This window comes from Chamaea fasciata, unplaced genomic scaffold, assembly GCF_029207755.1.
Source record: "Chamaea fasciata isolate MVZ Bird 193981 ecotype frontalis unplaced genomic scaffold, bChaFas1.0.hap1 SCAF_20, whole genome shotgun sequence".
Taxonomy (NCBI): Eukaryota; Metazoa; Chordata; class Aves; order Passeriformes; family Sylviidae; genus Chamaea; species Chamaea fasciata.
The window spans coordinates 2,888,242-2,910,686 of NW_027094105.1; the positions used below are offsets into that span (position 1 = coordinate 2,888,242).

General features: G+C 46.9%; 1 protein-coding gene across 3 annotated transcripts in view; it reads right to left on the bottom strand.

Annotated features, from left to right (window-relative positions):
* TNC (tenascin C) overlaps window positions 1-22,445 on the bottom strand; it is a 74,094-nt gene that overhangs the window by 34,018 nt on the left and 17,631 nt on the right. For all 3 annotated transcript variants that reach the window (XM_066201058.1, XM_066201057.1, XM_066201060.1), the window contains exons 2-10: window positions 16,258-16,850; window positions 13,503-14,723; window positions 11,998-12,261; window positions 10,881-10,996; window positions 10,644-10,800; window positions 9,785-10,054; window positions 8,554-8,739; window positions 7,694-7,783; window positions 6,121-6,384 (exon numbers count right to left, since the gene is read on the bottom strand). In XM_066201058.1, coding sequence (XP_066057155.1) covers window positions 6,121-6,384; window positions 7,694-7,783; window positions 8,554-8,739; window positions 9,785-10,054; window positions 10,644-10,800; window positions 10,881-10,996; window positions 11,998-12,261; window positions 13,503-14,723; window positions 16,258-16,720 — 3,031 coding nt within the window. In that variant the 5' untranslated portion in view covers window positions 16,721-16,850. The remainder of the gene's footprint in view (window positions 1-6,120; window positions 6,385-7,693; window positions 7,784-8,553; window positions 8,740-9,784; window positions 10,055-10,643; window positions 10,801-10,880; window positions 10,997-11,997; window positions 12,262-13,502; window positions 14,724-16,257; window positions 16,851-22,445) is intronic.

Genomic DNA, 22,445 nt, shown 5'->3' on the forward strand with positions numbered 1-22,445 from the left:
GCAGAGCAGGAGGCCCAGGGCTGGGGGATGTTAAAGAGCTGAGAGGATCAAACAGTGTTGCACTGATTGATTCTCCAGGTGTGGTGGCCAGAAGTGCTAACCAGAGGTAAACTGCGAGTTAAAATTTCCTGAGAATAACCCCAAAACAACAGTTAACAGCTGCTCCAACACGCTCAGTGTGCTGTGCTTGGGAACTCTGGAAACAAAGTAAACTGAGGAGTTCTCCTGGTGCTGGAGGCTGAATCCAGGCCTCGAGCACAGGGAGCATCAGCACACACACCCCGGTTCTCACAGAGCCGCCCCAGCAGCAGATCCAGAGCAGCCACCAGCAAACAGAGAGGAGCTGGAATGCCTCCAGCAGGGAGCTGGCACATCCTCAGCTGATGAAAATCACTTCTCTTTGATTGCCTCCAAAGAACTTTGCTCATTTACATCACATTGGAGCCCTAAGCATCCAAACATGCCCTTTGTCTTTCCTACACCCATCAGTGAATGCTCCTAATACGAACCGTGAGGGGAATTAATGCCAAAAATCACAAACACGTCCAAACCCAGGCTGAGAAATCACATCAGAAACATGCTAAGGCTCCTCATATCCTACCAAAAACAGACTTGGAGGAGTTCTCCACTGTGATACATGCAGAAAAAAGTGGAGGGGACACACATTCTTGCCTAAAAGCTGGATAGAAAGAACTTAACAAATATTTCTTATAGGAGATCTCAAGAAATTGAAAGGGGAAAACCCTGCCTTTCAACATGCCGAATGATCTGCGCATATATCCTGCAGAGCATCGGATTCTGGAAATCTGAGAGCTGTGGAGATCACAGGGAACGTGTTTCTGATCCCAGCCGCAAGGCCCCAGGCAGGGGATTTCTCTGACATGCAGAATTATCTTCTCATTAGTGGGAACCCACACCATTTCACACCTCAGTGACTTCCTTGCTTTCATGCTCCACTTGCATTCAATTAAGAGAGAGCAAGTCATGGAGCACCATCCATCAACTCAGCACAAGTATGTATTCAGGATTCATTACATACCCCCAAATTCACACATCCATCACAAAGAAATACATTTTCAGAGGAGCAAAATCCAATTAGAAATGTTTTCAAAGAGATGCAGAAATGTTATCTTGTAAATATGATCTCAGGTCAAATACAGGTGTGAAAACATTGTTTTCTGCTCACCTCCAGGAGGGAGAGAAGCCTGTAAGGCAAAGAGTGATTTACATTTATATAATATATATGTATTTATATTTACATATGTCACTGATATTCTTGATTTAGCTTTAGCCCTTAAACCAGCCCAGCCATGACCTGAACAAGCCCTGCCTATGCTGCAGCCTGCAGATGACCATGTTTTCCATCACACCAGCACAGCTACAGTGGTCACCACTGCCATCATCCCCTCTTCCCCAGTAAACCACTGCCAGCACTGTTACCTGACTGCTCCAGGGCTGCTGAGCTACTGGAACAAAGCAGGAAGGTTTGGAACCCTCTTGAAACTCCCAGCTGCTCGTGCATCAGCAGGTGCCAAGCAGGACTTTGGGAACAGGTGAGAAATGATGGCATCAGGAGTACTGGCACTTGTTTAGTCTAAAAGCTGTCCAGTTAACAGGCCCAGAGGTGGTTGGGCTTTACTGGGAGGGTTCCTGCTGAGGACAAGAGTGGGCAGCCCAGTGGGGAGGAGACAGCAGCAGTGCATCCCACAGGGCCAGCTCCGTGCCTGGATGGTCCCCTGAGAAACTGAGCCCTGAACTGGAAACTGAGGACAAAACCCTGCCATGAACCCTGGACTGGAAACTGAAGATAAAACGTTCAAAAATACAAGAGGCAAAATAAAATTAGGGCGTCCTTACACTCCTGATGTACTGAGGGTGTGTGAGAGAACCCTGTGTAAGATCAGTCAAAACTGGCCTCCCGTCTTCCCTCATTTTCCCTCATTGTCCCTCATTTTCCCTGACCACCCCGCATTTCTGTGCCAGTTCTAGCACAGCCACACAAGGATTTGGTTACGCCAATCTGGATGGAAAATGCAGCAGCAGCTTAAGCATGTTATAAAAAACCTGAGGGACCAACCACCTGTGTGAGATTTGAATCCAGAAATTTGCTGGATTCACAAGTGGATTTATTTTATTGAGCCAACTTTGGCAGCTACATGGAGGTTGCCATGTACAGGTTGGCCCATGGAACATAGGGAATGTAATTCTGATTATTACCTTGGACTTAATGACTCCACAAATGAATTTGTGGGTGAGAAGGGCTGGTTGCCCTCTACCATAGATATTAACACAGATATATCCCACCTTATATTCATCTGTATCAGTGGAATATGTGGATTTGCGTACAAACAAACAGGAGATAGAAAAATGAGAATGATATGAATACATGGGAAATACTCTGATACCACAGACAGTATCAGCGTTCTTGGTTTAGCAGGCAGAATGCTGTAACACATAATGGAAAATCTGGAAAAACAAAATGTAGAATAACAAGAGCAGTGGAGTTCCAACTCCCGATTTAACAAGGGAAATAGATGGGCAGGAAAAACAGAGAGCTCTGGGAGCTTTAGGTGTGTGGGTGACAGCCAGAGAATGATTCAGTGGTGAGATGAATGAACAGAGATGAAAGCTGTGTGAAAGGGAAACTGGATGGATAACAAGCATACACTCCTTCCCAGGCTGGAATACTTCTTACTGTCAGCTTAGGAAATAGCTCAATATCTCTTGGTAAAATCTCCAGGCTGAGCCTGGCTGCATATGTCTGTGGTGTGTTGTTGGCCTTTTGAGGAATTCCACTGGAATGTTTCTCTGGTGATTTTACTAAAAAGGATGCTCGTGTGCTGCCAGGACATTTCCCCAACTTCCTGGGATAGAGCAAGCAGTATCCTGTGTTACTTCTCGCTTCTGAATCTGGGAATTTATGTTATTCCCCAAGGGGGGCTCTCAGCCAATCTTTCCTAATCTCTCATGTGAGACATGATGACCCAGCAAGGTTTTCTTCATAGTCCCCTTTGGCTAAACCACTTTCCTCTCTCCTAACCAGCTGGTTGAACTGAACTTGCAGTGCCCGTGCACCTCTGAATTTCATGAAGAAACCACTGCAGCACATCACAAGCCAGGAATACTGGAGCAGCTACCACTAAAAATCCTCATCCTGAGCTCAGGAGCCAGGTTTCAAAGAGGATTCAGCTGAACAAATGGACAACCTTCCCTGGCAAATTTAGTTTCCCAGTGGTCAGCACTGCACTTTCCCATGGAACTGCCTCACCTAATCATTCTTGCTAATGTTTCTTTGAGTTTGTATAAAAATGGTGGCGCAATCTGAGCCTCGGAGAAGCCAGGAGAGGAAGAGGGGCTGACGCACAACACGGACAAGGGCCTTTGGTAAACAGCATAAATCTTCGGAAAAACATTCAGCAGAATGGAAAAGTTACTCCTGCAAGCCATGCTCTGCTGTACAAACTCACTTCCAGAGGCAAGACAGTATCACATCCACGATTCATCAACAGTTGCTGCCCAATCTGGGTCCTTCAGCAGAGGAATTTGAGCTTGGCTCTTGGTTTCTCTAATGCTCACTTGTTTATCTCCCCAGGCCTCTCATGGCTGATGTATTGCCATCCATCCTGCTCCAGGCCCCACATTGTGCTCTGCAGGCAGGCTTCCAGGAGCAGAGCAGGAGAGAACAAAGCTGCAGTCTGAGTGCTGGGCTGCCCAGAGCTGGGCTACGTGCTCACCCTGCAGATGAGCTGCTGATCTGAGGGGACATGCTCAAGGCAAGGCCCCTCCAAGGAGTAAAATGTCTCATTTTCTTTAATTTCTGAGTCAAACCTTCATGCAATGCTGGGTGGGACCCTTGTGATACCTCCACTAATAACAGAAAGTAGTTTCCTGTTGTAGCCTCAGCTCCCAGAGGAGAAGAGTGCTGCTCTCCAGCCAATCCACACACCTTGATTTTATAGGAAGTGTTGGTTTGGAGGCTGTCAGTCCCAGCTCCCAGGGGTTCTCTGGGCAGGCAGGGCTCTGCTGTGACTCTTCCATGTACTCCAGCCCAAAACTGCTGGAGGCTCCAGTATTCACACACCACAAGACCCTAAAGCTGGGTGTGGTCTGTTCCCTTCAGGACCACAAGGTCCCTCTTGGAATTCTCCTGTATTCCTGAAGCCTCTGGAGGAAAAATACTCATTTCAGGGAGCTCCTCTGGGTCAGGACTCAATGCTTGCATTAGGATTACACTACATGGAGCTACAAGAGACAAACAAGCAAATGGAAATATGAAATATTCAGTCTTGCCTTTTCAGCCAAATTTAGCAAACTACACTGTGTAATATTTGCCATCCCTTGAGTGCAGGATCAGGGAGCTCAGCTATAAAATACTTTGTTACTTGAGCTGCACTTCCTCCCTGTGAAGAGACAGAAGCAACAGCAGCTTCCATCCTGTACTGTGGAAGATTTTGTGATTTGTCCTTTGCTAGAGGTTCATGAGCTCTGAATGTTTCAGCTTGCCTCCACTAGAGAGGGCAAAACAAGATTGTTTGGCTTTAGCCTGAGCACTTGGGACCTCCCAAGTGCTGGAACATGGATGAAGAGGAGTGTCTTGAGCATAGATGGAAAAGCAAACTGGAGAGAGACCACTTGTCTTGTACTGCCCAGGCTTCCAGAGAATTTCTGCTGCCTGTGCTCTGTGTTTGGATTTGTCCATTCCTACGCAGGAGAAAGGTCACAGAGCCAGGTTATGTCAACTGCTGCTCCCAGGAGCCCACTGCAGAGCCCTCTTTGTTTACTGGTGCTCTGAGCAAAGACATAAAACAAATACAGCGGCCAGATGAGGGTAGTTCTAAAGAAAAAAAAAAAATTAAAAGGCAAATCGGGAAAAAAAAGTCACCTTGTGAAGCTTTGGGAGCCAGTGCTGCAAAGACCAGGCTGTGAGATTCCACAGCACATTGTTTCTGCCTCTCCACCATCTCTGCAGACTTCCTTGAAATCTCTCAGTCTTCCAGTTGAGAGGAGAAGTTTTCCAAGAGAAAGTTGGAACATTGAAGCCTGCTCACTCCTGCCACACAAACCAACAGCTTCCTTTTTTCTATATGTGCCTCAGGGCTTCTCAATTTTTCCCTGCACTGGACACTGGCCTGACTCGGGCATCAAACAACTCATTCAGGGCTGCTGGTTTCTCGACCATGTAACTCTCTGATGGATTGCTGTCTCTATAAAGCATTCAGAGGTTGTGCAGGTGTGGACACTGCCAGCTTTGATCATTTAAGCTGTGTAGTTATTAATTTGTAAAATCCACAATGTCTGGCATGTGCTCACCTCACAGATGGTCTTTTGGGAGAAAAGGATAAACACCTTGGCATCTGCTAAGGACAGTAACTGTAGCCCAGCTGACTCTGATTTCACCATCTCTGCTTGCTTAGAGCAGTTAAGGTTTTGCCTCACAGGATTTAGGCTGAGAAACCTAAAGATTCAGGACTTACTTGTGTTCTATACTGATATATAATTCTCTATGCAACAAACTTTGGCTCAAAATGTTTCATAGAGGATAAAACCTTGTTCAATGAGTCATTGGTAATGGTCAGAGGGAGTGGTTTGCACAAATGGAGATGGCAGAAACAGACAAATGTAAGTCACAGTACCCAGTGGAGATGGTGGCTGGAACCAGATTGGAGCAGGAGCCTTTCCCACTTCTGGATGAGAAAACTGAAACAGGGCAACATCAGAGCCCCACTGGCCATGCTGAGAGATGATGGCCTGCTGTGAAGAGAATCAATTAGGCAGGAACAAACAATATTAAACACCTTCTGGTTACTCTTCCTCTTAGTTTTTTTGTCTGTAGAAAGCAAAACATGTTAGAAGCTCATGATGTACAAAAATACCCGGCCTGGCCTAAAACAAAGAATGAGTTCTACATGCATGGAGGACTGGTGGATGAGTTCTTTGTGAGGCCTCTCAAAGAATGAGCAGGAAATCATTGGGAACATGGTGGTGAACACAGCAGGGGGGGAAATACAGAGATATCCTTCCCTCTCTCCTGCTGGCAGAGCTGTCCCCAGATATGGATTAGAAAATCAGGTCAAGCCTGGGCTGGTCCTCGCCCAGCGACCACCAAAAGCTGTCACTCACCCGTGGAACCCTTCACAGTGGTGGGTTTGCTCTTGTGCCTGCCCTTCTCTGCCTGCAGGCTGATGGTGTACTCGGTGCCTGGGTCCAGCCCCCGCAGCAGGAAGGAGGTGCTGTCCACAGGGATCTCCACCTCGCTCCTCTTGCCCCCGGGCCCCGTGTACACCAGGCGGTAGCGGTCGAACTTGGCCACCGGCCTCCTCCAGCGCAGGGACAGCGTGGTCTCCGTGGGCTCGCTCACCTCCAGCTCCTTGGGGTTGTCAAGATCTACAGGGTGAGACAAAAGCAAAGTTGAGGTGTCTCGAAGCTGCCCTGAGATGGTTTTTCAGACATCTCTAGAGGAACACTGTGGGAACTGACAGTGGTCAGAAGATGGATTCGTAGGCTCCAGGCAGTGCCTTGAAGCCTGTGGGAAAGCCAAGGACAGAACTCTCTTGATGCTTGATGCTGTTTTACACCATGACACAGACTCCGAGCTTCAGAAGGCTGAAAATGACTCCTTTATTTTTGGGATGTGTCTCCCTTTTATACTATTTTACACAGACCAATTTAATTGGTGAAACAAAGGCAAACCTCTTCAATCACATTGGTCAGACCAGAGGAACATCAAGAAGAAGTCCCTCCTAGGAAAAGGAATGAAAACATAGGTACAGTTACAAAAACATCTCTCCTGTTTACAGAAAATTCCCTGAGAAAAGAATTTCAGAAAACCAAAAGATCTCAGGCGCGGAACCAGGGCTACACTCTCTCAGTCTAGCCTGGGAAATTATAAGGAGGAACCCAAAACAAGCCCTGTAGATCCTCCTCCTGACACCTGGTGTTTTTCCAACTTGTTTACTGGTAGAGATGTTTACAAAAAGGTGGTGCCCTAAAGGACCAATCTTATTCATTGTACCCAAACACTGTATAAAAAGAATCTTTCAATAAACTTTGACGTAAGCCTTCTGAAGAAATCGGAGTTCTACGTGTCATTGCATGAGCTGTCCTGAATTATAATGATAGAACATTTCCACTGGTGATCCAGAAGCAGCTCAGGGTGGGCCCACCTTTGGGACCTTTTGAAATGGGTAGAGGATGGTGATGTTCCCCTTAACAGAAAAACCAGAACAAATTTCCCCCACTTACACTCGAGAGGCAGAAGTGAAGCCTTCAGGTAATCTGCCTGGGTAAAGGGGGAATCGTGTGAAAAGTCCTGGGTTGGAAGGTCAGACAGGAGTACTGCAACCACTCTTGGTCACATCAACATTTTGGCCATATCAATGTTTTGGCCACTGCCATTCCTGCCAGAAACCCTCACAGACAGAGGATGGCCAGAGTGATCAGTGTAAGCATGATTATCATTAAGGAGCTCACCTGGAGATGAAACTCCCAGAACATCAAGAGGAACAGGAAAAAGAAGTCAGATTCAGAGATCATGACCTTTGTGGGATTTTTTTTCATTTCCTTGAGGTGAAACGTAGCAAAATGAAACCAAGAACTTTCTAAAATCTGTCTTCCAGCATCTCTTAGAAATGAAAGAGTGGCTCCAGCTGAGTTGCTGCCACCTGCAGAGCTGAAATGGGGTCAGGACACTCACCAGTGCCAGCATTGATGGTAGCAGGAGCACTTTCCCTGTCGTTCCTCACTGCTGTCACTCCAATGCCATATTCAGTTCCAGGCCTCAAACCTATGAGATGAGGAGAAGAAATATGAGTTCTTGTCCATGGAATATGCCTGCAGGTGTTTTTTGGAATAAGGAAGGCTGAAGGGATGCAAAGTAAGAGATCTTCTTTCCTCTATGCAGAGAATTGAGGTTTCTGTTGACCCTCCAGCTGACAAGCTGCAGACTGGCACCAGTGAATCCCCCCTCAGAACATGAAAATGCCCTTTGAGCTCAGGATGTGAAGCAACTTCCACAAAGCTGCTCAGAATTAGGGGAACTGACTTGTTGAATTCAGGGATGCACATGGAAGTGAAATGGTTACATACCTTCTGCTGGCTGCTTATCCACCTGCAGGTGTGTAAATCCATTTCATATGGCTTTTACTTCAATTAGGTCTACTCAAAATCATACAATCATGGAATAGTTTGAGTTGGAAGGGACATTAAAGGTCATCCCATTCCACCCCTGCCATGGGCAGGGACACCTCCCACTATCCCAGGGTGATCCAAATCCTGTCCAGCCTGGCCTTGGGCACTGCCAGGGATCCAGGGGCAGCCACAGCTTCTCTGGGCACCCTGTGCCAGGGCCTGCCCACCCTCACAGGGAACAATTCCTTCCTAAAATCTAATTTCAAATTTGAAACCTCTTGTCCCAAAAAGAAATGTGCTTGAGATCGCTCAAGATTTGTTTGCCCCTCTAATGTACGGTGGTCACAAGGACATTGTTTCTCCATGTCCTGTGCCCTGGGGTGACAAAAACAATGTGACATTAGTGACAATCTCTCCATCCCCTACCTGTGAGGGTAGCTCTGGTTGTGGCCTGGCTGCCCTTGGGCACTGTGATCTCCACGTGGTCCCCACCAGAGATGGGAGCAAACTTGATTCTGTAATTATCGACATTGGCGTGGCTGTTCTTCCACTCCAGGGTGATGCTGTTGTCAGTCTGGGACACCCGCTTCAGGTTCCTGGGAGCATCCAGGTCTGGAGTCAACCAAGCAATAAATAAATAATTAGGAATATTTCTCTCCTGACAGCAGTCTCTTGTGACAGCGCTTTTCAGAAGGTGAAATGACCTGTAAAGTTTCCTCTCACATGATCCTGTTATGTCTTAACTATAAAAATCAGAGTTCTTCTAGCATGAAAAGCAGAGTTCACCAGCTTCAGTTCAAGAAATTTAACTTCTGTGTCCTGAGACAAAAATAACATTTTTACTTGTAATAATTAGCTTTTATTACAAAATGAGGTTTGTAAAAAAACCAGATTTGGATGAAGATACTGCTTTCCTGTAGAAATACCTCAGCTTTCAAAAGGAAAAAAGAAAAAGAACTGGTCATCTCTAGAATTTTTGTTCAGTAACATCTTGCATTCATGGCTGGAAAGAACTCTAAGGCTCAAAAAAAAGTGAGTATTATAGAGAAATTCAATGAGCTTTCATTTTTCACACCTACAACAGCCTCAGATCCTGCTCCGAAATAACAACTGTATTTTAGGATGAAAAGGCATAAAGGCCTTCACAGCTCTCTTAATGCACCAAGCCTTGATAACCTGCTAAAGGACCCACACTTCCCAGAAATGTTCCCAGAATCACTGAGGGGCACAGTAAATTTATAAAAGAACGGCAGGAAATATTTGCAGAACTGAAGAAGAAAAAAACCCCAGTTCTCTGCTTCTAAACTAATTAGGCAAAGAGAAATAAGATGGAATAGGAACCATGGAAGATACTTAGTTCATCAGACAGACAAATGATCCAGAGGAATTTGCTTTTTGAGTAGGGATTTAGGGTAAGAGACAAAATAACCTAATTCCCAATTTTAAAATACATTTAGGATTCTTGTGTGGGGGGGGGGCTGTCTAAATATTTTGGCAAGCCAACAAGGCAAAAAAGGCACAGGAAACTATTCTCTACTTTCGTGTACCTCTAAAACTGGGCTGATTTTGTGTTGACCAGTAACTGCCAACTCCAGCAACAAGACACAAACAGCACAGGAGGACGGGAGGTCCCTGTGGCACCTTCCCAGCCCCTCACCTGTGACAAAGACTTCCTTCACAGGGTCGCTTTCCATGTCCCCTCGGCGGGAGACAAGCGTCACCTCGTACTCTGTGTGCGGCCTCAGGTTGCCAATGGAATATTGGTTCTCATCTTCAGAGAGGCCAATGCTGGTCCTGTCCCCTGGAGTGTCCTTGGGGCCATAAATGAGCTCCACGCTTTCAACTTCAGCCAAGGGTTTGGACCATGTGATGAGAGCCGTGGTGTCGGTGACATCCTTGGCCTCCACCTGGCTGGGGGCATCAAGCTCTGTTACCAGGCAAAAAAGAGGGGAAAAGGGGCTCTTAAAAGAAATCTTGCCATGAAAAACACCCATATTCTCTTATGCCTTTAATTGGTGATTCAGAACAGAGTTAAAATTAGTATCCACATTTACGCCCTTCCTTTGGTTCCTGTAGTTTTAGACTCCAAATGAAATCAATCCATCAGAAGCAAATCCATCAAAACTCCTTCAAATCAAAAGCTGCCAGAAGAAAGACGAGCAGGAACCCTGTGAGCTTCCCCACCTTCACACACCCTCCATGCAAATATCACCAGGGTGAAACAAATTCTAGTGAGAAATTCCAGTTCCTGCTGATGTATGTCGTGAAAAAGGAATAAAAGAGCATACTGCCTGCTACCTTCTAGCTGGACATAAATTTCCTTTCTGCTTCAAACAGGTAATGTGGAGAAGAATTACTTTCTCCTCATGTACTCATCAGCAACTCCACTATTTCCTTTCCCCCCTCTATTAACTCCCAGCATAGAACTTGACTTTCTCTTGTTTAAAAAAACCCCTAAACAGCAGATGTTTTGATGGTGGCCAACTAAAACCAGAACAAACACAGGTTGTGCTTACTTGTGGTGATGACTTTGGACAGTCCTGGTCCTCTGGTGTTGTTCTTCACTATATGGATGGACACATTGTACTGTTGCCCAGGTGCCAAACCTGGCTGCATGTAGGATGTCTCTGGCCTTTTCAAGCTGCTGGTTATGTCACCATTGTCATCCTTTTTCTGGAACACATGGGACAATCAGTGAGTACACACATAAAAATCCAGAATTTTTCACTCTATACGTGGAACTGCTTCCTCACCATATTATGGAAGACCAGCTCCCAGCCATCGAAAGAGAAGTTCACGGGGTCCCACTCCACCTGGACGGATGTTTCCCGGACAGATTTGAATCTCAGACCTTCTGGAGCAGGCAGATCTGTGGCAGAAGAAAGGGATATTCTCACATGAGCTGCAAATTCTCATAAATAGGGCACTGGGGTGGGACATCTTTCCACCTCTAGAAGTATCTGCCAGGTGGAGATCTGCAGCTGAGGTGGTTAAACTCTCCTCAGACCCAGTTATTGTGGCTTTGGAGAGACTTTCCTGAGCTGGTTTAGATGTCACCTTAGAATAAAATAAATTTTACCCTCGAAGTCTCTTTTTTGTGCCCTCTTGGAAGAGACCTGGTGTTGACTGTGGAAGTCAGGAGAGCTGAATCCTGCCCCAGCTCTGCAGAAATGAGCTCAGTGGCAGAAGTCAAAAAGCATCTTTTGATATTGGGATGTTTAGATATGACAGTGATGTGCACAAAACGAAAAGGAAGATGAGCAACAGAAGGACAGACAGGTAGATAAAAGGTAAGATGTAGTAAAACACAGCAAAGATGCAAACCAAATATAACCTCCATTTTAGCCAAAATGGTTTGAATTCAGGTGATTTTATATTGCTCTTTTACATGCTGCTACATTTTTACTTTTGTCTCGGGAAGAATTACCAGATTTTTTTAAATTAACACTATAAGAAAGAAATGCACATTATAAGAAAGAAATGTGCATTTTAATAAAGAAGCCAAGGTTCTTAATTCACAAAGACCCCATACTGGGAGACATTGAGAGCAGAAGAGCTTGTGAACTGTGCTTTTAACACAATCCCTGGTGCTGGAAAAAAGTAGAAAATGGAAGTGCAGAAGTCTCTTTTTTCCAGGCCAACATTTGAATTGAAAGTATAAAATACAAAAGAAATAATATCCCAAAAAAGAAATGTAAATCAATTTGTCTGAACTGAAAACAGAAAATGCAGAATAAATACCTCCCCCAGAAAAGGGGTGCAAGTCAACACATGCGAAGTGAAAATAGAAAATACAAAATAAGCAACACCCCAAAAAAGGGATGCAAACGGAGCAGACAAAAGGATGAACACCGGGAATATTGAACTCACATGTGGCCACCCTGGCGCTGACTGGAATACTCTTCTTGTTTTTGAGGATTGCAAAGACACGGATGAAGTACTCCACGCCCGGCTCCAGCTCATGGATGGTGGCGGCTGTGGCGTTTCCTGGCACAGTAAAATTCATGTCCAAGCCCCCACTGCTGGTGGGGACATAGGTGACCAGGTACTGGTTGACGAGGTTCTCATGTTTCCACTCCAGATTGACAGTTTTATCCGTCACGTTGGTCACAGTCAGTTCAGTTGGAGGAGACACTGGGAATGGGGTGGGAAAAAAAAAAAAAAAAGCCAAACCCAAGTTATAAGAAGTTCTCAAGGCTGAGGAAATAATGATTTGCCCAGTTTCACATTTTCCCAGGAGCGGTTGCTAAGGCTCATCTCGCACGCAGGGAATAGGGAAGGCATGTCCACAAATTAGCTGCTGAGGAAAGGAATGCTCAGCTGATGGAGACTACAGACATTTCCAGAAGCCATGGGCCAATTTCTGCTCTCACACTTGCACACAACCTCTGGCTGACTGCGTTCCAGCTGCTTCTCTCATGGCTGCAGCACAAGACTGCTATAGCTGGGTCCCAAGGGATTCAGATATTTAATTCAACTGCCTGTGATTGTAGAGCTAGAAGTCCTGGGATTTGCACTGATTTTCCGAAGTAAAATAAAACATTATTATTTCAGTAAATACTTGCAGTAGATCTGCCTGTGCAAAATCGTGAAGTGGGGCTTAGGCACCTTCCAGAAGGAGGAGATGAAAGACGGGAATTTCTTTTAATGGGTATTCATTGTCTTTTACAGTGTTCCCAACCCCAAAGTACTCTTTGATTACTCTACCAAAATTTAGTTTCACAATTTCTCCCCTGGGATCTACTAAAGAAAACTACCTCATTTATGGTGTATTGCCTGTCATTATCAGGCTGCCAAAATTTTTCTATCAATTTCCATAGAGTCAGTGGTCCTGGGAAACCAAGCATGTGACTTTATAGCTAAGTTTCCACTCCAGCTGATCCCATGATTTTCCTCTTAAGCTTCTGTGAGATCCAATATACACACATCCATATAGATATGTAGAGATATATATACACACACATGTGTAGTAGGAGGACTCTGGAACATTTCCCTTTTCTCCTTAGCTAGAACAGCTTCTTTCAGCTTTTTTTTTCTAGCATCAGGAGGTGCTCTGAGAAACCAAAGGGTATTGGTGACAAATCCCAGCCAGCGCTGGCTACAGCACCAGCGACATTGTGGTGGGAGCAGAAATGGAGGTGAAAAAAGCACTACAACACGATCAGCAGCCTGTTGTCTTGGTGACCACCAAAAGTCACCAGAAACTGCTGCACTACTCTGCCCTGATATTTCAGGATGCCAAGAGCTCACTGGTGTCATTGCACCTCTGATCCTGCTACTTTGGTAAAGCAGCAACAGGGCCTAGTTCTCTGGAAAAGCTTCAGGGAGTGTTGGATGGCCCAAGGGGAAGCAGCTCAAAGGGACTCTCCACCTACCATCAGAGCAGTCGTCCCCAATGTAGCCATCCTCGCAGACACAGTGCCCGTCCACGCAGCGCCCCACGTTGTTGCAGTTGTTGGGGCAGGAGCGCTCGCGGCAGTCCTCACCCACAAAGCCCTCGTGGCACACGCAGCGCCCGTCCACGCAGCGCCCACGCCCGTGGCAGTCATTGGGACAGGCCAGCTCGCCGCAGTCCTCGCCCGTGAAGCCGTTGTCACACTCGCAGCGCCCCTCCACGCAGCGCCCGCGGTTGTGGCAGTCGTCGGGACACCGCAGCTCCCCGCAGTCCTCACCCGTGTACCCCTCATCGCACACGCACTGCCCGTTGACGCACAGCCCGCGGTTGTGGCAGTCGTTGGGACACCTCAGCTGGCCACAGTCCTCCCCGGTGAAGCCCTCATGGCACACGCACAGCCCGTTCTCGCAGCGCCCACGGTGGTGGCAGTCGTTGGGGCAGCGCAGCTCCCCGCAGTCCTCCCCGATGAAGCCCTCGTGGCACACGCACTGCCCGTTCTCGCAGCGCCCGCGGTTGTGGCAGTCATTGGGACACCGCAGCTCCCCGCAGTCCTCACCCAGGTACCCCTCGTGGCACACGCAGCGCCCGCCCACGCAGCGCCCGCGGTTGTGGCAGTCGCTGGGGCACCTCCTCTGGCTGCAGTCATCACCCACAAAGCCTTCATAGCACACGCACAGTCCGTTCTCGCAGCGGCCCTGGCCATGGCAGTCGTTGGGGCAGGTGAACTCCCCGCAGTCCTCGCCGGTGAAGCCTTCCTCACAGAAGCAGGTGCCGTTCACGCAGCGCCCGCGGTCGTAGCAGTCGTTGGGGCAGATGAGCTCGCTGCAGTCCTCGCCGGTGTAGCCCTCGTCGCACACGCACTCGCTGTCCACGCAGCGCCCGTGGCCGTGGCAGTTGTGGGGGCACAGGGGCACGCTGCAGTCGTCGCCCACAAAGCCCTCATGGCACAGGCACCGCCCGCCCACGCAGCTCCCGTGGGCGCCGCAACCCTGGGCGCAGAGCTCCTGGCCGCAGTCTGGGCCTGTGTAACCCTCGAAGCACACGCACAGCCCGTCCACACATTTGCCCTGGTCGTTGCAGTCGGAGGGACACGAAGCCTGGCTGCAGTTGGGGCCCTTCCAGCCAGGCTCACAGACGCAGCCGCAGATCTCGATGCTGTAGTTGCCGTGCCCGCTGCAGTAGGGCGTGGTGTCCAGGCGGCCTGTGCCAACGATCCCAAAAACTCATTACTTGTGGTAGCGTGTTAATTAATCAGTTGAAGTTCCTTTACTGTTCAGTACCTCTTTATTTATTTGGTACCTCCCAAGTCTCCTCCTCCCTCCCCTTGGTACCCTCCAACTTTGAGCTCTGCTCCCCTGTCAGTCTTATTTATGTCCAAGCCCCTTGTTCTGGACCCTTCTTAAGCCACACCTACCCAGTTGTCAATCCTCCCTGAACCCATCCCCTCCTCTAGAAAATTCTCTTGCATTCGATAAGCCATTGGCTGTGTAAGCACGTACCCTCCTGCCTTTCCCCATGATTGGATTGCTTATCTGTCTGTTCCTGACCTGAGTCCTCCTATGGTTTCCCCAGATTGGTTTGCGTTCGGTGCCCACCCCTTGTACTTCCCCCAGTTAAAATCCCATGTTCCCCTTTCTTTGGGGCTCTTGTTCCTGCCCTTCCACATGGAATAGATCATTCCTGCAGCTCTGCACTCCTACCTGAGCCACAGAGGGCCCGGGGTCAGCCCCTATCACCCCTATCGTGGTTGGTGCAGCAGCCTAGCCTAGCTGGGCTCATTAGAGGCAGCGGCCGTGCCAATTACTCCCATGGCACTAGGATGCCTCAGGCCAGTGTGGCACATATGACCCAAAAGGGCTCTGATTTTCCTAGTTCCCTACAGAACACTAGTTTTTAAATTTTTAAATAAAAAATTCTCTTTCTTTCTCCAGCTAGATTTACTTTACCAGGAAAGCTTTAATTTGCTCTAATGCCAGGGAAGAGCCTCTGCCAGCGACTTGGTAATTGAGCATGCTGGATTCCTCCTGCCTTCTCAAAATCCTCTTCCACTGACTGAGCAGCTTTCCTGACTGCTCCATTAGGGCATGCACCACGGAACATCATTCATTCATTCATCCATTCACCCCGGAACACAAAGTCAGGCAGCACATTGTGTCATTGCTGTATCAGCATGTCGGGAGGCTGCTCTGAGCTCAGAGGGACACATTGCTCTGAAGAAGACTTGTGTTTCTTCTCTTGTATGACCAAACCCTTCCCTCTATTTAAAAATTAACCAGACACACACATTTTTCCCTCTTCTCTAACTATTTCTGCTTGTCTATTGCCTTATGTCCTGCTGTATTTTTATTGGTCTGTACTAAAGAAAACTTGGAAGTGAAAATGGTTACACTGGCAGCTTTCTCAAGGGGACAAAAAGCGGAGCCAAGAGCTCGGACTGAGTGAGTTTCAAACTTAACTCAGACACGGATTATCACCATGCCCAAGTGCTGTCCATGCTCAGTGCCACAGCTACAAAGGGTCCCAGGCCGACTCCTGACCCATAGATTGATAAAGCCGCGGAACTATGAATGAATGTACTTTGCACGCTGGCCAAACACGTGCCCAGTTTTGATTACATTTCAAATTTAACAGGTTGACTTGTGCTCATTCTTGAAGCAGATTGGAGTATCACCCTAAACAACATCTACAGCCAGCACAAGAATTTCCCTGAAGAGCAGTTCCCCAGCCTGCCTTACCTTCTACTGCCTGGGAATTAGGACAGCATCCAGCCCCACTGGCACACTGCTCCCGCAGGGAGGAGACCAGCCCCTCCAGCTCCTCTAGTCTGCTCAGCAGATCCTTAATGTCTGGGGCAGCTGCACAGCCACAAGCCCGGCGGGGAATGTTAATCCTGTGAGTGAAGACAATCTGGTTGCCCTCATTCACCGTGTGCTCCTCGTAATTCTTGACAGGCTCAATTTCCGCCTTCAGGTCGGCCTCGCCGCTGGCCGAGTCCAGGTCCACAGAGCAGAGGGAGCCAACGGGCAGCTTTATGTTGTAGACATGGTTGAAAACCACAGGCTGGTTGTCCTCTGGCAAGGTCACGTTCAGCCCAGTCTCCCTCTTCTGCCGGATAATTCTCTTGATGAGTCCCCCAGCGGCGTGCTGGGACAGCAAAGCGAGGATGGCACAGGCCAAGACCCGGCTGGGGAGTCCCATTGTGGTGCCTGGTTCCCTTTCGAGGCTGAGAGAGTCTTAGGTCTGCTTGGCCTTTGTAATCTGTAGCAGAAATTGGAGAGCCAGGCCAAACCAAACTGGAGATGCTTTTCTTTCCTGATGCGTTTGTTCCCTAAAAGAGGAAGGAACAGTGTAAGGGATTAAGAGCTGCTGCAGCACCCAACAAAGGTGTGACCCTGCTCGTGTGCTGCATCCTCAGAGAACAGGACCATCATACTTCACCCAAGCTGCTGAGCTTGCTCTGATGTATAATAACAGTGGTTTTCCAGGATCTCAGTGTGATTCTGAAGGAAATGGCACCAGACGTGAAGAAAGCTGCTGTTATTTCCAGGATAGAGCAATTACAGCAGGTTGTAGAAAGTTTAACTCCTTCAAGCAGAAGACTGGGGTAAAGATGCCTGCTGAGTCTCAGCTCAGCTGAAAACAAAGGTAGATAAAATAAATATGTGTTCTGTTATGATTTAACCAGTGTTAAATTCTGTATTTCCTTCACCCCTTCCTTGCTTGAAGGCTGCTCAAGGTTGGACCAAATAAGAAACTCGAGACATTTCAAGAGCTGCATCAACACCACCAAGCTGATTCCATCCTTTTCTGTATGTTTTAAATGACTCCAAGATTGCTGTGGAATCGGAACTCCAGGGCTTGTAGCTCCATAGTAAGTTCTACTATATGTTGATTTATCAAGAGCATGGAGATAAATGGAGCTCTCTGCAGGTGGAAGGTTCTGGTGTCAGTGCTTGTATCACAGGGATATTTTAGTATAAAAGTAGTGAGACACAGGAGAAGCAGAGACTCCAACAACAGAGACAGCAATAAAACTATATGTGTAAAAGTGCCTTTTTAGCAGCCAATATCCCTTTCCATCAGGCAGCATTTCCCACTGATCTTTCCTCAGCTATAACACAATAACTCATGTACAGTTACAAGCACCTGGCTGGGCTCTACAGCTCCTCCTGAAACTCATTCTTTTCAATTAGCTCCAACATTTCCTTCTCAGTCTCTGTGAGTTCCTTTTCAATGGAGTGAGCCAGGGGAGTGGAAAGACATCCACTGACTTCCATGCAGGATCAGCCCCTCAGCACGTAGAGTGAGGAGCCAAAGCAGTAATGGACTCCCTGAACAAGCACACCTAATAAATGTCATCTCAGCATTTGTTTTCCTTCCCACTCCCAGATGAGCTTGGTTTAATGGTTAGATCAGTGACTGTGCTTTCAGTGGTTGCAAGCTATGAAATACCAGTAATGGGGGAAACAGCAATATATTCTCTAAACATCATAGTTTTGATGCTAATTTATTTGTCAGACAAGAGATCAGCCTCTCCCACCCTTCTGATTCCCCCAAAGTGGTGGAGGGATTGTTTTTCCCATGCTATCCCAGCTGCTTTTGTGAGGGAATGACAATAACACATCAGACACTTCACTGGAGTTTAGTGGGTTTTGTAGGAAATGTTGAGCTCACAAAGGGCAACCTTCACCCCTTTTTACCGGGGAATAAATCAGAAGTAAACAAGCAGCAGGGAAAGCTTTTTCCTTGTTACGGAAAACCATTCAGCTTTAAGGCATTTCTAACACTTACCCCATTTGCTCAAATATTTCTGCAAGCCCTGCCTGCACCAGAAAAGATCACAAGCTTGTTAATTAAGAATAACAGAGACAGACATGGCCCAGGTCTCATTTCAATCCCTAAACTGTGTTGCCAGTTCATGAAATCTGTTCAGGATTGTATTTGAAATGGGATTTTAGTCTTGAGTACTCCCACCTGGGCTTTGCAAAGTGCTTCCCATGCAATTCCATGTGCTGCTATGCACCTTTTTGCCCCAGGACGAGGTCATACAGCTAAAACTGGTGCCTAACCCTCAAGTAGTCATTAAAGGGACAGACTGCTTGACAGATGGATCACCAATGGAAAATGGAACAAACTGGAGGCAGCTCTGCATCTCATTCTCACTGAATTTTAGTGAAAGTTGAGCATCCATTTCCTTATGGCTTCTGTAAACCCCAACCTACAGGAATATGGACCTTGCCCAAACCAAGGAAATTGCACTTTTTTCTGCTGACCAGTGTGAGTTGACAAATCACTTAATCATGGTACAAACTGCGATTTCTTTAATATGCCTGGAAAATGAAAAACCTGCTCTGGCAAGAGCCCCTGTCACTGTCTCCTTCACTACCGATGAAAGCCACACGAACACCAGCACTCTGAGTGGACACTTGCTGCATTAGAGGCAGCCAAACCTCTCAGCTCATAGATGGTACTGGAAGAATGAACATGTCTTGGCTGACATCCTTTTGAGGTTTCTGGAGAAATCGTGGTGATCTAGGAGCAGCATTCCGTGCCTGCTCTGTGACCCCCGTGCTTTGACACCTCGTGTGATGTCTGAGCTAATTCACCCTCATCAGGTGTTTCCATCCCATCTGCCAAGGGCCCAGCATGGTTAGCTGAGCTCCACTCCTGGATGTGACATCCACAAAACAAGACACCTTCCTCCAGCTGCTTATACATCAGCCATGGTCTTGGCTGGGAGAACAAAGAGGACATCCTTCTCTGCAACCCCAGCTCCTCAAACGTATCCAAACAACAGCTCTGACCACAATCGACCACCCGGGAGCAGGAGAGAGATGAAGCCACAGCCACTGCCAGGCTCTGCTGTCCCTTCATTTTCCCTTGTTATCCCTTCAGAACAGCTTGTGTAGATTGTATTTTAAACCTGCCTCTTGGAGAACTCCTCTTGATATTTTCCCTGCAGACATCAGCTGCTGGAGTATTTAGGGGCACCTGAAAGTCTCACAGCAAAGGTTGGCAAAAAATGACCCTTCCCAGCATGAGTTTGGCCTTGTGGTCTTTAAGAGGAACTGGGTAATGTCTGACATCTCTCAGGGACTTTGAGAGGTTTGTATGACCCAGAGTGTGTCTATTTTCACAAATATTTTGTGTAACAGGGAACACCTCTCATCCTAATGAGCTGTGCCCTCAGGTCTTCCTTCCACCCTGACTGCAAAAATCCTGGGCACGATAATGTGGATGAGCTGCAAAATGTTCTGCTTGTCATGCAGGACAATAAATCTGGGGCTCGTGTTCTCCCCATCTGGTCACTGGCACCTTCCCACCCTCCTTGGGCAAGAGTTATCTCCTGCTCTCCTGCTCCCTGAGGAACAATCTCAATATAAATAAGAAGAAAAGGTGTTTTGGCCTCTCACACATATTAAATATCTGATTAAAACATAGAGATTATTAATTTGGAAGGAAATCATAGCATCTCTGCAGTACCAGCTGGGGCAACCAGACATTCAGGTAAGAAAAGGATTTTCTTATATGAACATTAACTTTAAAAGTTAGGTTTTAACCAAAGAGCAGAAAAAGGATATTTCTGGAAAACACTCCTTAAAAACCTGATCACTGCCTGGTGAAACACTTAATAATATGTGGTGGAGGTAAGATGGACTGTCAATAGCACAAAGGGAAGGAATAATTTTCATTTCCACTGCAGCCCTTTCATCTGAAGATCTGAAAGCACATCACACTCTGACTGTCAAAAGCTGAACAAATGTTATTAAAAAGGGTTATTTCTTTGTTTAGACATCTCCCCTTCCCCTCGCTCCCTCCTAGCATCAGAACTTTTTCAGGACCTTTCCATTTAATTAGAAATTTGTTTCTTAATAGGAAATTTTCAATCAATCTCGAAAAAACCCCCAGGAATCCTGACTCCTGGGGAATACTAAGCAAAGCTATTGCACCAATATTTCCCTTCCCCAAAGCCATATTTGCTGAAAAGCAGCAGGTGTGAGAAACTAAATTAATGTCTGCATACTTTAAAGTCCTGGGGTAGCACTCCAGTCTCTCCTGAACGTTCAGGAGTGGCAGAGTTGTGAGATGATTTGTGGGTAAGTGGAATGATAAATATGCAGATGAGAGCCCTGTGCAATTTTAATCAAAACAGATTGCAGCAAGGAAGGAATGGAGGTGTTGAAAACGATCTCAGCTGTCCCTCCTAACGAAGGCAGAAGGCTGATTAGATTTGCTCAGACACCCTCTACATGTCATGACTTGGAAATTAGACATAAAAATGGCAGGGGAAAAAAAAAAGAAAAAAAAGGGAACAATTCCTGTCTCAGCAGATATTTCCAACATTTCAGCAGGAGGGGATCAAATATTGTCAGCACCATACTGGATTCAAGCACATCTTGTTAAAATCTGGGTAAAATACCAGCGGGCTGGATTCTGACAGGGAGGAAGACTTGGCTGGAGAAAAGCCAAAACCATCTCCCGGGAACACAACAAGGAGCATTTTGAGGTTTGTCAATTGCTAACCTTGAAAGAGTTTTCTGTGATCTGTCAACTGGAGGACCTTCATGTTTCCAGAGTTTCCACCAAGGCCCAGCAGAGCTCCTGTGGAGGCACTGACACCACGTTATCACTGCCCCCTCTCCTTATCTCCTGCCACAAAGAGCCACAGCAGGGATTCCATCTGAGCTGGACCATTCCCTCTCTGCAGACAGGGGAATTGGGGCATTTTCTGCAAGGAATACAAGCAGTGCTGTTCCACAGGACCCGTAAATTGAGATCAATTGAGAGGGCATTTTCCCAAGGCAAGGCCTCCAAACATGTACCCTCTGGAAGCCAGGGTGCTGGGGTGGTTTTGCCAAGAGGATGTGATTCCCCAGGCTCCGGGAATCCTCTCCAGCAGGAGTGAATAAAGTCTGAAGTCAATTGAAATGCTCTCAAAGCAAGGGACAGGGGGGACTGGGGAAGTTTTGATGTGTTGGGCCAAAACATGAACAGCTCTGGCTTCATCACCTTTCACTGCTGTTTCCACATGTTCAGAACTGCAGAAAATCATTTTCTTTCCATTCCCAATTCCAACAGGGCAAAGGAATCAGCAGGGATAGTCAGTGTAGGTCAAACTACATTAAACCACAGTGGAGAGCAGAAATTCGTAACAGTCCTAAGCCATCAGCCCTGAATCTGTTCAGCAGAAATGATCAAAGCCAAAGCGTGGCCTGTTTTTTTTTCCTCCCTCCTCTTCTTTATTTACACTGTATCCATCCTAAGAAGAGGAATTTTAAAGCAGCCGAATTTAGAGTAATTCAGAAAATCTGCTGTGTGCAGAGAGGTGTGGCAATTGTTTCAGCCCCAGTTAGACCCCGCAGATATAAGGAGGCCCTGAGGGTGTGAAACTCCAAAGGGAAATTTTCATAATTCAGCATTTTTCTTCAAAGTCTTAAATCGGCTGCACGAAGAGGTGAAAAGAGGGTCATGACTTTCAAAAGGGAAAGAAGGAAGCTGCCTGCCTTTTTTTCAGTGGTTCTAACAGATAAAGTGCAGAGTGATAAGCAGAAATCCATCCACGTTCTGGGTTGAGGACTTTTAATTTATACTCAAACAACTTCACTTCTACCTCCATGGCCAGGTCATAAAGAATAAACATCCTGCAAATCCTCTGCAGTTTTCTAGATAAGAAATCCCACATCTGGAAAGCCCCCACAAAACTATGGATCCAGGCTCAGTGACCTCCCTTTAATAAACAGCAAAATGTGAAAGCACTGAATAAAAAGCCTTTGCCACCCAATTACAAAGGGAGATAAGCATTAACCAAAATGATCTGGCTGTCTGGGAGTGCACTGAGAGGGAAAAATAGGGAAAAGGCAAGAAAGCATCCTCTGGAAAAACTCCACAGAGAAAGGGGCAGAGAGGAAACAACTGGGAAGGA